At 31.2% G+C, this 16,523-nt stretch overlaps 1 protein-coding gene across 1 annotated transcript in view; it reads right to left on the bottom strand.

Annotated features, from left to right (window-relative positions):
• The window catches only part of LOC108903629 (dorsal-ventral patterning tolloid-like protein 1), a 61,487-nt gene extending 45,664 nt beyond the window's left edge, over positions 1-15,823 (bottom strand). The window contains exons 1-3 of the mRNA XM_018705863.1: positions 15,802-15,823; positions 9,547-9,628; positions 6,782-6,969 (exon numbers count right to left, since the gene is read on the bottom strand). Coding sequence (XP_018561379.1) covers positions 6,782-6,969; positions 9,547-9,628; positions 15,802-15,823 — 292 coding nt within the window. The remainder of the gene's footprint in view (positions 1-6,781; positions 6,970-9,546; positions 9,629-15,801) is intronic.
• Between the last annotated feature and the right edge of the window lie 700 nt (positions 15,824-16,523).

The following is a 16,523-nucleotide window of genomic DNA, read 5'->3' as shown; positions in this document are numbered from 1 at the left end:
ATTTGCAATTTATATATTTTATTCATTTTTGAAAACATTAGTTATTTTGTCTGAAATATTTTGTATATATGAAATATAAAAAACGGGTCATCCTATTTATAAATCATGTTTGATACATCTTTCCAAAACGCTCCGTATACTTCATAATATTTTTAAAATGTCCTCTTTAAGGCACCGCTCGATGCCCTAATAAAATATGTATTTTCTATCTATATGACATAGGAGTAATATAATCACTATTAGTCCACCCTGTATGTATTGATTTAAGACAACATTTATAAATGAATATCTCTAATACAGGAAAACACTAAATATGCAGGTATGTGGATGTAGTGAACAATGGTTAAAATAGTAAACGGTTTATAACATTTTATTTTTAAAAAAATCTTCAATATAATTATTTAACTAACCAAGAAATGTTACAATACATTACATATTATTAATAAAATAATATATTTTAAAATATCAAATGCAACTGTTATCGGATTAATTATTATTCACCCTATTGAATACAACAGTTTTTGGTGCCACGGTGTATATTTGCAAACAACACTCTCAGTCCGAAACATACCTAATTATTTGTGGTGGGGCGCGAGAGAATGAGAGCGACCCAATTAGTGGGGACTTTAAGTTGCCCTTCATTGTACAAGGTAATTTAAAACACCTCAAAATATAGTTCTTTATTTATCGCCATGAGACTCTTAGCTATTAGCACTGATTATATAATTTTTCCACCAATAATGAGGATGACAATAATGAAGACGACGATGATGATGAAGAGAACGATGAAATGTTCCAAATCGATTGATATTACATCTGCAAGTTTAAAATTTTCAGTGCAAATCATTTTGGTATGAAACAAATGTACCTTTAAAACTTTTCAAATTCAAAGCCGGAGAAAAATAAAATACACTTAATTGCATATCCCTGGACCACACAAGAAACATGGGGAAAAATTTCTTTTGGAAATTATCATTTTTTTATAATTTTTTATTAATGACGTGTAACATCTAAATAACATAAAGTATAAATAACTGCCAAATTACAACAATTTTTTTTTTACAAAAGTAACATCTTATATTTTGAAAACGAAGCATCTGCGCACCAATGTTTATATGAACTTTTTGCCTTAAAATCACATAAATAATCGTCTGTTGAATTTATTGTACATACTTAATTAACATCCTGTATATAAGTCACGCTGGGAAATGTTTAGCTAATTTTCCCAAGTGACTTATATGATGTAACACATGAATGCCATATAAAATTTTATCCAACACTCATAGAATTTCGTTTTAATAATAAATAAAAGTAACTCAAAATTTCAAGTTGTCAATGTCAGAAAAACTAATTCAACGAAATGAATGTATTTTTTAGGATGCGAGTGTCAACCTAAATTGTGTATGTAACCAAGGATTGTCAGTAAACACACAATATTTTTTTAGTTGAAATCACGTTGAAATCCTAAAACCAAGACTCAAAAAATGGAAAATGTGAAAATTCCATCTGAAATTTTAGAAAAAGCTAATGCCGCTACTGCAGGCATCATTCCGGAGAAATGAAAATCTATGTACAACAAAGAACTGAAGGAATTTCAAGATTGGATAATCAAAGAAGGGGGGAAAGGCGTAAATGAAGATGTTTTGCTTTGCTGGCTTATTTTTTCAATTTAAGTGAAAAATTAGCTCCATCCACATTGTGGACTAAATATTCCATGTTGAAGTCAACTTTGAGTTTACAAGAATATTGTAATTTCTAAATTCCAAAGACTAACTTAGACTCTGAAGTCTAAGCACAACCATTTTTAACCAAAAAAATCCAAGGTCCTAGAAAGAGAATAAATCGAACAATTTTTGCGTGAAGCCCTAGACGAAGATCATTTTATGAATAAGATAGGTTCTACTGAGTTTTTGGCGCTTGTCGTTGCGAGGAATTGGCCCATCTAAGCATAGACAATATAGAGGAGGCAGTATATCCACATCATGATTTCAAATACTAAAACGAACAAACCAAGAAGCTTCGCTGTGTTAAATGAAGAATTTTGTGTTAATCCAACTGAATTAATTAGAAAATATTCTAAGCTAAGACCTCAAAATGTGCAGCATAAAAGGTTCTTTTGCAATTTTCAAAAGGGAAAATGCACAAGTCAATGTGTTAGTATTAATAAGCTATCAAAAATCCCTAATGCAATTTATATACAGGGCATGTCTTGCGTCGTGTATCTGCAACGCTCTTGGCCAATGCTGGAGAGGATATTACAAGACTCAAACGCCACGGTGGATAGAAGTCATCTACCGTGGCAGAAGGTTATTAGTCCAGGAGAATTCCACATTGGCATTGCTGTTGCTTGACGTAGTTTAGATATTAGTAAAAATCGGTCGAAAATAATATAAACATTGAAAATATAAGGTTGCGCCAAGAAAAAAAGTTGTGCTATTCGCAGAAAAAATTAAAATTCTCAAAAATCACGTGTTTTTTCTAAAATTTTCCAATATAACTTCTTAAATATGCAGTTACAGAAAAAACTATTACTGATGAAATTGCTTGTTATGAAATTTGCTATAACACAGAATTGTTTTTATACCTGCGCATTTCATATTTTTGTTGCTATATAGCCAAATCAGCGTGAGAAAGTGATGAAAATCGAGGTAATATTGAAGCGTTCAACTGATAGGTAAGAAATTGTCCAATTCTACTATAAATGTAGATATAAGTACTTTAAAGGATTACAAAACGAAATCCAAAAACCCGATCGAAATCGGTCTGATAGTTTTGGTATGAGACAATTTGTTACTAAATTTTAGCGCGAAATGTCGTTATTTTTTTGCGTCAGTGCTGAGGTTAAAGTTAGGCATTTTAATTGGCGCTGATTTTTTTACACATACTTGGACTCTTTAACTATCATATATAATCGTTATAATATTAATTTTCTTTTTTTTTAATAATTTTTGGAACGATTTTAAAAATTCGAAAAATTTTGACTTTATAAACAAATACTTTCGTGAAGCGGTTTTGCGGGTTGGAATATATACCAAAGTACTAAAAATAGTTCTCGGAAAGACGCTTAACTTGAAAAAAAGAACGTTCAAATCGGTCACATAAGTTCCGAGATATCAAGTGTCAAAGTCAACAAGCGTTAGCTGCAAAACTATGCATAATGCACAACAAAAATTGAATTTGGTAGGTTTTTTAAGAACTTTTCGTATATACTTTTATAAATATTATCGCACGTGTGCTTTTTATATGAAAATTCAATGAATATCGCCAAACCGACCATTTGAGCCGCAAAACCCGGGGGATGGGATGAATGATAGAAATTGAAATCGCGCGTTCAAAAAGAACGTGCCCTCTTCGGCGTTCAATATCTCGGCTTCTACGGCTCCGATTTTGATGATTTTTTTAAAATCGATATAGCAAAATGTTCACACGAAAAACGAATTCAATTATCAAGATTTCATTGAAATATTATAAAGCCTTATCAGCCTATTACGACTGCTTAAAATTTCACACAGTTCATTGTTGTATATTCGTGTAAATAATTAATAGATATTCTATTGTTAATACGTATTAATTTTAATAACTACTTGGTAATAATGTTTAAAATCTTGAAATTTTTATGTAATAATGTAATTTATTTATTGTATACATATACATATCTAATATAAAAAAAATGCAGATACAAATAATTATTATTTGATATTTATAAAACGTATGATCGCATTATTAAAAAAATATTCCGCTTTTTTATAGCATAGCTGATTTCGCTCTCAAAAATTTCTTCTTTCCTTTAGTAAACAATTAAAAATCGCACTTTGCAATTCATTATACAGGCCATGCGGTGACGACCCATTAGAATATTTCGGAGACTATTTCGTTTTGAATTTTGATAATTTTTGACCTAGTGGTCTTGGAGGTTTTATTTAGAGTTTAAATAAAATAATGCCATTGTTGTAGTACTTCCGGTTATACCGGTAGTCGCCACCTATTTGCTTATTATAAATGGAACATCCTGTTAATTTTTGTATATTTGAATTCTACGCATATTTTTAGAGGACTTTTATAAAGCTTCCCTATATGTATCTCTAATGGTCTAATGGTCTTCGACCTATTTCAATTTCATATTTATTGTCGAATTTGATTGACCGAACCGCCAAAACTTGGTTTTTCTAAATGGGACACCCTGTATATTTAATAAAAATCTGTTGTAGAAATTTACTCCACATCTATCCATATTACACCTCCCTATACCTATCTTTTAATTTTTCTGTTTTTGACGGATTTTGTGATAAATAAAATGATCCATTTTCTTGCGAGGATGGCTATGAAATTGCTGGCAAATTTAAAAAATCAAATTAACCAACCATAAGTCATTATTTGCTGTTAATTTAACAGTGGTACCTACTTACAATTAGTTAAACACTGATTTGAAAATAATGGACAACGATACTTATTCAAATGCTGATATTATAAGTGAAAACACCAATGATGTAAAAAAGTGAAAAACTTTAATAATACGATGATTATGAAAATATAATAAACACGTTTTGTAAACATAAATAAATAATTATTTGTATTTATATTTTTTTCTATATTATATGAATACAATAAATAAATTACATATTAAATAAAAATTTAAAGATTTTATTTAAACATTATTACCACGTAATTATTAAAATTAATACCTAGTAACAGTGCATTATGTACCTATATCCTACCATCGATATTATTATTTACATATAGTATAACGACAAAATGTCGAAAATTTTTAGTCGTAATAGACCGAAAAGGGCTTTATATTTTAATGAAACCTTGGTAATTGAATTCCTCTCATTTTTCTATATCGATTTAAAAAAAAAACATCAAAATCGGAGCCATAGAAGTCGAGATACTGAACGCCGAAGCGCGCGCGCTCTTTGAACGCACGATTTCATTTTCAATTCATCCCCTCTTCTCGGTTTATCGATATTCATTGAATTTTCATATAAAAAGCACACGTGCGTTATAAACGTGCGGAAAGTTCTTTAAAAAACCTACCAAATTCAATTTTTGTTGTTACATTATGTATAGTTTTGCAGCAAGCGCTTGTTGACTTTGACACACTATATCTTGGAACTTATATGACCGATTTGAACGTTATTTTTTTCAAGTTAAGCGTCTTTCCGAGAACTATTTTTTAGTACTTTGGTATATATTCCAACCCACAAAACGGCTTCACGAAAGTATTTGTTTATAAAGTCAAAATTTTTCGAATTTTTAAAATCATTCCAAAAACTATTAAAAAAAAGAAAATTAATATTATAACGATTCTATATGATAGTTAAAGAGTCCAATTATGTGTAAAAAAATCAGCGCCAATTAAAATGCCTAACTTTAACCTCAGCACTGACGCAAAAAAATAACATTTCGCGCTGAAATTTAGTAAGAAATTGTCTCATACCAAAACTATCAGACCGATTTCGATCGAGTTTTGGGATTTCGTTTTGTAATCCTTTAAAGTACTTACATCTACATTTATAGTCCAATTGGGCAATTTCTTACCTGTCAGTTGAACGCTTCAAAATTACCTCGATTTTCATCACTTTCTTACGCTGTTTTGGCTATCTAGCAACAAAAATATGAAATGCGCAGGTATCAAAACAATTCTGTCTTATAGCAAATTTCATAACAAACAATTTCATCAGTAACAGTTTTTTCTGTAAACTGCATATTTAAGAAGTTATATTGGAAAATGTTAGAAAAAACACGTGATTTTTGAGTATTTTTGCAGTTTTTATTTTTTTCTGAGAATAGCACATCTTTTTTTTCTTGGCGCAACATTATATTTTCTTTGTTTATATTATTTTTGACCGATTTTTACTAATATCTAAACTACGTCAAGCAACAGCCATATCTCGAAGGTTTTGAGCTTAATTCTCTTGGACTATATATATAAGAGTCAATTTCCAGCAAAATTGATATTACTAAAAAGATATAAGGGGTACAGACTCCTGAAGCACGCACAAGTAAAGGGGCAACCTGTTCTATAGATTTACCAAAATCACAAAATGATTCCAATAATCCTTTGGCATCAAATTACGGCTGTCATAAATGTTAATGTTAATATTAATAAGTAGGCAGATTGTAAGTTTGTAGCATTTTAGGTTATTTTTTGACTTATTGCTGTTTCAAATTGGTTTTCTAATAAAAACTAGAAAAATAAACCAAACATTTGTCTTTTTATGATTTCTATAAGTCACTAGTAGGTTATTGGTCATAACTTACTAGTGACTTATGGTTTATAACACACTAGTGACTTATAGGCCACATTATTCCTTTAAAACCAAATATTATAGTATCATATACAAGTGTTGGATAAAAATATTTTTTTGGATCCGTCTCATTTTAAGGAATTATAAGAAGAAGAACTTAATACATTGATTGCATCCAAGGAAACTACTCTTGAAATTTAACCTGATATCGTGTGTAGAATAGCAATCTATCTCATTTGAGCAAACACTTTTTGGTCAGAATAGGTAGAAAGGTTTAAGGTAAAATCTCAATATAAAATGACAATAATAAAATTATAATTATAATATTCGCTACAATTATCTTTTATCTAAACCCGTCTTTTAGATAAAAGATAAACAAATAAACATTCAATCTAAAAGATAAAATGAAAAATGTGTAAATTCTAAATTTAATTAAATTTAAAAAATCCTCTAAAAATGTTTATATTTTTATCTAAATATATTTTCTAAGCAATATAGGTAAAAACAAATCAGTAGGTACTTATGTTGCCTACCTGAATATTGTGATACTAAAGTTCCAGCAGCCGATTCAAGTGTATTGGTTCTTAGATCATCTAAAGATGCTAAACCTAACCAGTATTGGGTAACATCCTTTCGTTCTAAGGGTAATGTTGCAGCCGTTATGTTCGCTGTTGAATTATTTTCACTGTAGTTTTCAATTATCATTAAATCACTACCATATCTATAAAAAAACAATTAAAAACTTAACTTAAAAACATATTTAAAAAGATATCTAGAGGATGAGCTTGACTGATCCTTCTGAATTAATAATTTTCCGATTTCAATTATCTCATTATATAAAGAATTGTTAAAAACTAAAAAAATATGTCTTCTTAGTACTTTTTAAGAGGACTTTAATTATTTTAACAGAAAACTAATGAATGGCAAAAATAAAGGGGGACGATCAAACTATTTTTTTAATCGGTTTTTTCTGATGATAAAAATATATTGTATATAGAGTTTTTAATAATAAGAATAATAATTATTAATTTACTTTTTAGTTAATTTAGGTAGGTACTTTCAACATATATGTTTATTTATGAATATTATTATATTAATAAATATTATATTTTTTAATATTTGTATTCTTCGATATATAATTCTAAACTTATAACTTTGAACTTAATTAGAGGCACATCAACGTCTTCTTTTATTCATACTTACTTAATTAAGATTAGAAAAAAATGGACTGTATTTTTGCCATCATCGTTAGAGTAATTTGGAAATCTAGACCACAAATAGGATAAATCATGTGAGTGGGTGTACGTTTGTTATATTTTTCTTTATTAACTGATTTAGCAAGAACAAATCAAATAAATTTGTAGGTTACATTGAAGTCATATAAATATATAATTTATTAGCTGTACGTATCTTATGCTAAATTCTTGTTTATTTTGAAGAAATTTTTAAATTGCAATAGATATACATTGGATTCATTCATAATTGTACTTCCGCTTATGGATAATCCTGGGCTGAAAATACGAAGAATTGACACATAACGCTTTCATAAAATATGGCTCCTTAGGGAGTTACAGGGTGTTTTATTTAAAATTTTTAAAATGATTTTGCCCATTACTTTCACCCTGTTTAATATTTCCTTATCATACTTGGCATACAGTTTAGAACATATTAAAAAATGCTACAAAATCGTTCATGGCTACTACCAGAGGTGTATGACAGGGGTAGATGGGCAGTTTCCCATTCCTAACTTCTACGGACGGAATTTTTATTTTGGTACAATTTTTCAATTCTTCAATACTTTCTATACAATTAACCTACTATTCATAGCGGTAAAGTCATTATATCTCGAGATTTTTAAAGTTAAACATAGTGCTGCATAATCATTTTTATTTTGTTATGTAATTTATTTGTCATATTATTATTATTCAAGTCGGTGTCTTCTGTCATCGGATTGCATTGCATTAATTGAATTAGGTTTTACAGTTGAGTTTATTAGTACAAATTTAATATCAATAATAAATTTAATAACAATAAACAAAAATCAAAAACATTTTAGAAATAAATGTTCGTTTCATTTAATCTTATAGATACTTATACTAACTAACAAAAATGACAGAATCTATTATATCGAAATGATTGTTTCAGACCAAAGCCAACTATACACAATAATAAATTTGTTGTCAGTGTTGCTTGACGCACTTCAAAAGAGATGAAATACCAGCAACGCATTTGCGTTCATTATCAAAATTGTTAGAGATCTTTTAATATCTCATGAGCCGCGAAATGCGCGAAAGGCGTGGCGTATCCCCATAATTCTTCTAATAAGCACGTTGTGAAAACATTGACTCAGAATTAGACCACGTGCCTCATTACAACTAGAAATGAACTAAGGCGCTCTGGCATCAATAAAGTCAACTGGCGAACGTTCGTTATATATATTTTTAGTGTTTAAATTAAAATAATAAAGAATAGGGCATTTTATTATGATATTTGTAATCGGTTCAAAGGCTTGTTTACGCTAGAGCTCGAGAGACTGTGAATAATAGGTGTAATGTTTTTAGGACGTAGAATCATTTAGGCGACGGTCGGAATTATGTTTCTGCGCATATGAAGGTCAAAGCTCATAAGATTTTAAAACATCTCTAACTGTAAAACCTAATTCAACTAATGCAATGCAATCCCATGTGCCAGAAGACACCGACGTGAATAATAATAAGTGACAAATTACATAATAAAATAAAAATCAAATTATGGATATCTATTATTAAAATTTAAAAATCTCGAGAAATAATGTCTTTACCGCTATGAAGGAATAGTTAATTGCATAGAAAGTACCTATTGAAGAATTGAAAAATTGTACCAAAATAAAAATTCCGCCAGTGGCGTAGAAGTTAGAAATGGGAAACTGACCCTCTACCCCTGCCGTACATATCTGGTAGTGGCCATGAAAGATTTTGTAGCATTTTTTAATATGTTCTAAAATATCTAGCCAAGTATGATAGGGTTAAAGTAATGCGCAAAAATTATTTAAAATTTCTTAAGTAAAGCACCTTGTAACTCTGTAAGGAGCCATATTTTATTTAAGCGTTATGTGTCGGTTCTTCATATTATCAGCCCAGGATTATCCAGTTAGCCTATGTACAGTTATTAATGAATCACCCTGTATAAGGGGTTTTAAATTAACTTCTTATCACTAGAGAAGTAAAATCAATTAAATTACAAAAATAATAACAAAAAATCTAAATTAATCGAAAATATAATGTGAAATGTAAATAATAAAATTATGTCAAATATTTACCTTCTACAGAGTTCAGCTGCCTTTTCCCACGAATGCCTGATATTAAAAAATTTGTAACAGTGGAGCCCTCGTAATTCCCATCCTGAAAAAGACATAATTTTTAATAAGTAACATTAGAATGATGCTGTTAAATGACAAAGTTGGTACATGTGTACCTACAAGGAGTGACTATCTTATTTGTAAAAAATATGTAATAACAGTGTGAAATAATCATATCCCAGATTTCAATTTTTCAGAGTAAAAATTACCTACTTCATCTGTTCGAGACTTGTGAGGATTTTTCTATTTCCCGAAAAGACACAAAAAGGTAGTTTAAATGCTACATACTCAATTTTATAGAATGGTGAAATGAATTTAGCTCCCAAGATGCGATAGCTATTCATTTAAGAGATACAGATTTTTATTTGTGGGAATATTTGAGTTTTGGATGATGCTTGCTTTCTAAATTTTTTTGGATAGCGATATTTTTTTTAAATGGAACTTTTTATAGTATATTTCTTGATTTTTGAATTTGCGTAAAAACCACTGAAAAGAGGAAAAATTTTTTTATTATGTATAATAATGTAGTTTTAACTGGGTCAAAATATACAGGATGTCCTCTATAAAGAAATTATTGGAAAAGTAGTAGTTGATGTTATCTTCATAACACAATAATACTATATCAGTTGAAAAATACATAAATAGTTAATGTTTTTCTGACATATACTCAGCGTTTTGCTACCTGGGAATAAAATTTTTAAAAACAATTAAGTAAGTCCTTAGGCCAAAAGCATCAGCAACGGTTACTTTTTAATAAAATAATTTGCCTAATCAAAAATCTTACGCAGAAAATGCAGAAAATGCAAAATACAAAATACTACTATATCGGGTGTCATAAAAATAGTTGATAGACACTAGCTGTAGAAAGAGAATGAAATTCTGAGATGAAAAGTACTTTGGTATTTTTTTGTCAGACGCCCCCTTAATTAGTTAGGAATTAAATAAGACACCCAATTAGGAGTGCGCTTTAAGGGAATGCCGAGCGGTAGGAGAAGCCATGGTATGGTCAGTAAAGAGACGAACGGGATATTGCGGCAGCGGGCTCGCCTCACCACTCTTTTTCTACCCTTATATTATAACCTCTACAACCATGTGGTCATGACATACGAGTAGTATTAGTATTTAATAGTTTAAATAATGTGTTGTTTTTTCAATTTTGTTGTCAAATTTTAAATGGATTTTAATGTGTAACTTTTAAAAAATTTTTATTCAAGACATGGATCAATGTTTCGTCGGGTTATCATTTTTATAATATAATCTCAACATTTAGTTCCTGAGGAAGAGACAATAAAGTGATCGAAAGCTTGAACTGAATAAAGAATCTTCTTTATTAAATTGACTGACATACCCGACTAAATTCCAAAATTTTATATAGGTATACAAGGTGACTTTTTTCAGCGTCAAAGACCAATAGCTCGGTTATGGTAGCACCAGGAAAAAAATATTTTAGACAAAAGTTGCTCCCAGTCAAGTTCTCCATACTTTAAAATTTAGAATTATACAGGATGTCCCAGTTCCCCTGAGCGCCCATCAAATTTGTTTTTTTTAAATACAATACCCTATATATTTTTGCATTTTTGAATTACTCGATGAATTTTAATGTCACTGTAATTAATAATTGTGGTGCCTATTATGCACCGTTTCTATGTTAATTGATGATTTCTTAAAAAAATTACGTTTGCAGCGACTAGGAAAAAATTATTTATCTCGAAAGCTAAAAATCGTAGATAAACGAAATCTTTACCATTGTTCTAAGCGTGACCAGAGCTATCGAACTAATTAGCCTCCATTAACATCCGCCCAAGGATGTGCCAAATACGAGCGCCTAAATTTCTGAATTTTCAATCACAGATAACTTGATTTTTTCAAATGGAACCATGTACTAGATTTTATTCAGGTGGATTCAAAATTTAATTTCCTTTCGATTTTGTTAAGGTATGTTAGGGTCTATTTCAAACGGTTTTGAAGATAATCACATTTTTTCTCAATTTTTATAATTGTGGCTGGTATTTTCATTTCGTTTCCTAGCAACTAAATGTCAAGTTAAATTATCATCACTGTCAATCTTCTACTGTACTGTGGTATTTCAGTATTTTTTGAAAAGATGCATTTTTCCAACGACGAATTAAGGGATATGGCTTATGTTATTGGCGAAAGCAATGGAAATTGTCTTCTGGCTGCAAGAATTTACAATCAACGTTTTCCGCAAAGAAGGCAACCTGCAGTTAGATCATTGCGCCGAGTAAAGGAAAGGTTTGTTGAAAATTCTTCAGTCTGCTACAAGAAACCCACAAGGGTAAATTATGTATTGGATGAAAATAAAGAAACCGAGATTTTGTTGTCTGTACTTGAAAACCCTCAAATTGGTCAAAGAGAATTAAGCACGACACTCGGAGTGAGCCGATTTTCGTTGCAGAGAGTTCTTAAACGTTATAAATATCACGCTTATCGTTTTATAAAAGTACAGAACCTAACAAATGAAGATTTTGCTCTACGAACAGAGTACTGCCAATGGGCACTGGATAAAATTGGCATTTACAGGAACTTTTTTAATAACGTACTTTTTACGGATGAATCTACATTCCATAATAATGGGTCTCCAAATTCAAGAAATAACCACTACTACGCAGATAGTAATCCCCATTTAACACGTCCAAGGAACTTTCAAAATAGGTGGACATTAAATGTTTGGGGTGGGATACTAGGAGACAGGGTGATTGGACCCCACTTCTTTAATGGTACACTTAATGGAGAAATGTATCACCATTTTTTAATTAATGATTTGCCTATTCTACTAGAGAATGTTCCTCTGAATGTAAGGCAAAATTTGTGGCTACAACAAGATGGTGCCCCACCACATAATTCTTCTCGTGTGAGAAATTTTCTCAATGATCAATATGGAGGACGATGGATTGGCAGGGGTGGACCCATTCATTGGTCAGCAAGAAGTCCCGATCTTACGCCGTGCGATTTTTTTTTATGGGGCTATGTTAAAGACATCGTTTATTCAACTCCTCCTACAACAGCAGATGACATGCGACTTCGAATTTCAGACGCATTTCAACAGATTCAGCAAAGAATGTTAGTAAACGTGCAGACATCACATATTCAACGACTTCAGTTATGTTTAAATCAAAATGGCCGAAATTTTGAACATTTATTATAATTATTTATTACCATTTATTGTTTGATGATAATTATAAATAAAATTGTATACTGTTGTATTTAATTAATTTTCATAAAAAAAATCTGTATGGATGTTTGAGGAAAATTTTGATTATAAGTGCCTGTACCTGTACCCACTTTTATTGTTCTCTGTAAGTTTAAAAATACTTTTATATTATGAGGCAGAATGCCTCCATTCTATCCCAAGGCCCATTTTGTTTAAACAAGCTAATGGAGTTTGAGGGGGAACTCAATTACTCTGTTCACCTAGGCCGACTAAAATTAACATTCCATTTTGCATTTAAGTTAAATTTTATAATTTTTTATGAATTAAAAGAATGATTTTACCTGTTTTGTAAATTTGTTAATTATAATAATTTATGTATTGGTTGAGCGGGTAATATGAAAATACCAGCCACAATTATAAAAATTGAGAAAAAATGTGACTATCTTCAAAACCGTTTGAAATAGACCCTAACATACCTTAACAAAATCGAAAGGAAATTAAATTTTGAATCCACCTGAATAAAATCTAGTACATGGTTCCATTTGAAAAAATCAAGTTATCTGTGATTGAAAATTCAGAAATTTAGGCGCTCGTATTTGGCACATCCTTGGGCGGACATTAATGGAGGCTAATTAGTTCGATAGCTCTATTCATGCTTAGAACAATGGTAAAGATTTCGTTTATCTACGATTTTTAGTTTTCGAGATAAATAATTTTTTCCTAGTCGCTGCAAACGTAATTTTTTTAAGAAATCATCAATTAACATAGAAACGGTGCATAATAGACACCATAATTATTAATCACAGTGACATTAAAATTCATCGAGTAATTCAAAATGCAAAAATATATAGGGTGTTGTATTTAAAAAAACAAAGTTGATTGGCGCTCAGGGGAACTGGGACATCCAGTATAATTTAAACTAATTTTAAAATGTGGAGAACTTGACTGGGAGCAACTTTTGTCTAAAATATTTTTTTCCTGGTGCTACCATAACCGAGCTATTGGACTTTGACGCTGAAAAAAGCCACCCTGTATATATGTATATACAGGGTGGTTCGAATTTTATGCAGGATACTTCGAGGGCAAATAAATCTCTTTAAAATAATAGGTGTTTGCCTCATAAACATTGGTCTGGAACGGCCTCATTTTAGAGATACAGGGTGTTGAAGTTGTTATAAAAAATTGATTTTTTGTTTGTATCTCTGGAATCTAAACCGATCTCAATAAAATTTGGTACAGACAATGTATGACAGGAGGTATTGCATTCCCTAAAATATGAGCTCTAAAGGTTTAACCAGTGGTGTACAACTGAACAGGGGTCGCCATCTTTTTATAAAAAAAAAAAATACGCCACTATTTTTTACAAGTTATTATATCGGATTTATATTCTAATGCACTAAATACGTAAAAATGGTAACTTGAATTTTTTCCCTAAGATTCGCCGTTCTCAACTTATTAACTAACCATAATATTACAAGAATGTTTATGCTTAAAAGTAAGTGCAATTTGTAAGCAGATCAACAAAATTCTTTCCACATCACCTGTGAGGTAGTGTTCCTAGTGTGTTTTAGTTTCCCCTGGAGGCCTAATTCACTATCTTCACAAATAAGAATAATTTAAATTAAAAGTAATAATAAAAATTCATTTACCAAGCAACAACAATTAAACAAGAAACGAAATTAACGTTATGTATTTACAACAATTGTTCAAAATGCGATCCATCCACATCGATACATTTCTGACATCTTCTATTAATGGCACTAATTGAAGCTAACATCATGTGGTGGTTTCCTTTCAATTCATTACACCCGTCTTCTATTCTTTGCAGTAGTTGTGGTCTTGTATCTATTGGAGTAGAGTAAATTTTACTTTTCAGATAGGTAACCCCAAACATAGAAGTCCAGGGGGTATAGATCTAGCGATCTGGCTGGCCAAGACACTGAACCCTCTGCACCATTTGGTCTTCTACCTATCCATCGTCCCATGTAATTTCCATTAAGCCATTCTTGTATTATTCTCCTAAAATGCGCAGGAGCACCATCCATTTGCCTCCAGTTATTTTGTGGTATATTTAATGGAACATCCTTTAATAATTCAAATAGATGGTTTTCTAGAGAGTTTAGAAATGATTGGAAATTTAGATGGGGTAGCAAGAAGAAAGGTCCACAAACTTTATTGCGAATTCACAGAAAATTCGCCTTGAAAAGATCTTGTCCGAATTTCATGAGGATTTTCTTGTGACCAAATATTGTGAAAATTTACTACCCTTCGCCTTGTGAACGCAGCCTCGCCGATTCAAAGTATTTCTAGTAAGAATCTGCATCTCCCGGAAGTAAATTCCCTTATGTAGATCTTTTCAAATTTTGGATTTACTCACCCCAACTTGCCGAGATGTTCTTTAATCCAAAAAGATGAAAGCGACGAGTGTAAAGAAATTTGTTGATGTGCTTACAAATTGCACTCACTTTTGCATAAACATAAATACTATTGTAATATTACGGTTAGAAGTGTCTGCCACTAGAGGATTGTATTAGTATGAATAACTTGAGAACGGTGAAATTTAGGGAAAAAATTCAAGTTACCTATTTTACGTATTTTGTGCATTAGAATATGAATCCGTTATAATAACTGACTTCCGCCCGCATTTTTGTGTACGGCCGGCAGCACTAGTTGTAAGAAGGTGTATTAGGATTATTATTAATTATTGAAACCCAGAATGGCGGTCTGAAAAATGTTCGAGACAACGCGAACATGCGAAGGGTGAGCCTTGGAATCGGGATGATAGAAAAGTATTTTTTTATCTAGTACACGGGGACGCGTGTGAATTCGGAAACACAGTCAGCACTCACTCTCAGTGTCGAAAATTCGAATTTTGACTAAGTAATATCAGTCGGACGGTGACCCAAACGCCAACGTCACAAATAAGCGACTTGGAATTATTTAGAATCACCGACTAATACATATTACGAGTAGTAAATATAAAATTAACAAACTATTATTATATTTACATTTTTTTTAATCGCAATTGCATAACACTGCATCACCTCCCTCCTTTTGAAGGCTCATCCCTTAGCATGTTCGCGATTAATCTCCATTTATTTATTATTTAAGAAAGAGAGACCTAACTTATAAGAAATAACAATTTTTAAACATGCGAAAAATATTCAAATACAAGAAATAACAATTTAGGAACATACAAAAAATATTCGAATGCGAGTTTATGCTAAAGCATTTGCATCCTGGCATTCAGAAGTACAAAAGCACTTACATTTACTTAAGTTAATATTATAAATTATTTTCTGTATATATACATTACATTTACAGAATATACAAAACAGTTTTGACATACAGGGTGGACATTATAAGCGCTGTCCAGCACAATTTAATTTTACATGAAATTTTCTTATCTAAACTTATACAATACACGAACTAACACTAAGCACTTCTACGAGCGTTTCTTTCAAATTTCACCCACGTACGCGCACATCTTACTCACAGAGCGTCCTGGGGCTGCACTGGCACGACGAGGGGCCTCTCGCAGTGGACCTCACCCAGCGGTGGAGGAATGGCATCTTCTGGAGTTCGTCTCCCGGAGAATCCTTGGATGCATACTACGGTGTGGCTACAAAACTGGTGGGTTTAATGGATCTCGTCTCAAGCTTTAAGTCGCCTGGAGATGGTGTCTTCTACGTGATGGATAATGCGTTTTAGAATAGAACATTCTACTAAGGTACCTAGGAGACGAATGAATGGCTTCTAACAGGTA

This window comes from Anoplophora glabripennis, unplaced genomic scaffold, assembly GCF_000390285.2.
Source record: "Anoplophora glabripennis isolate ALB-LARVAE unplaced genomic scaffold, Agla_2.0 scaffold93, whole genome shotgun sequence".
Taxonomy (NCBI): domain Eukaryota; kingdom Metazoa; phylum Arthropoda; class Insecta; order Coleoptera; family Cerambycidae; genus Anoplophora; species Anoplophora glabripennis.
The sequence above is the reverse complement of the archived record's forward strand: the minus strand, read 5'-3'. Positions and strand labels throughout refer to the sequence as shown.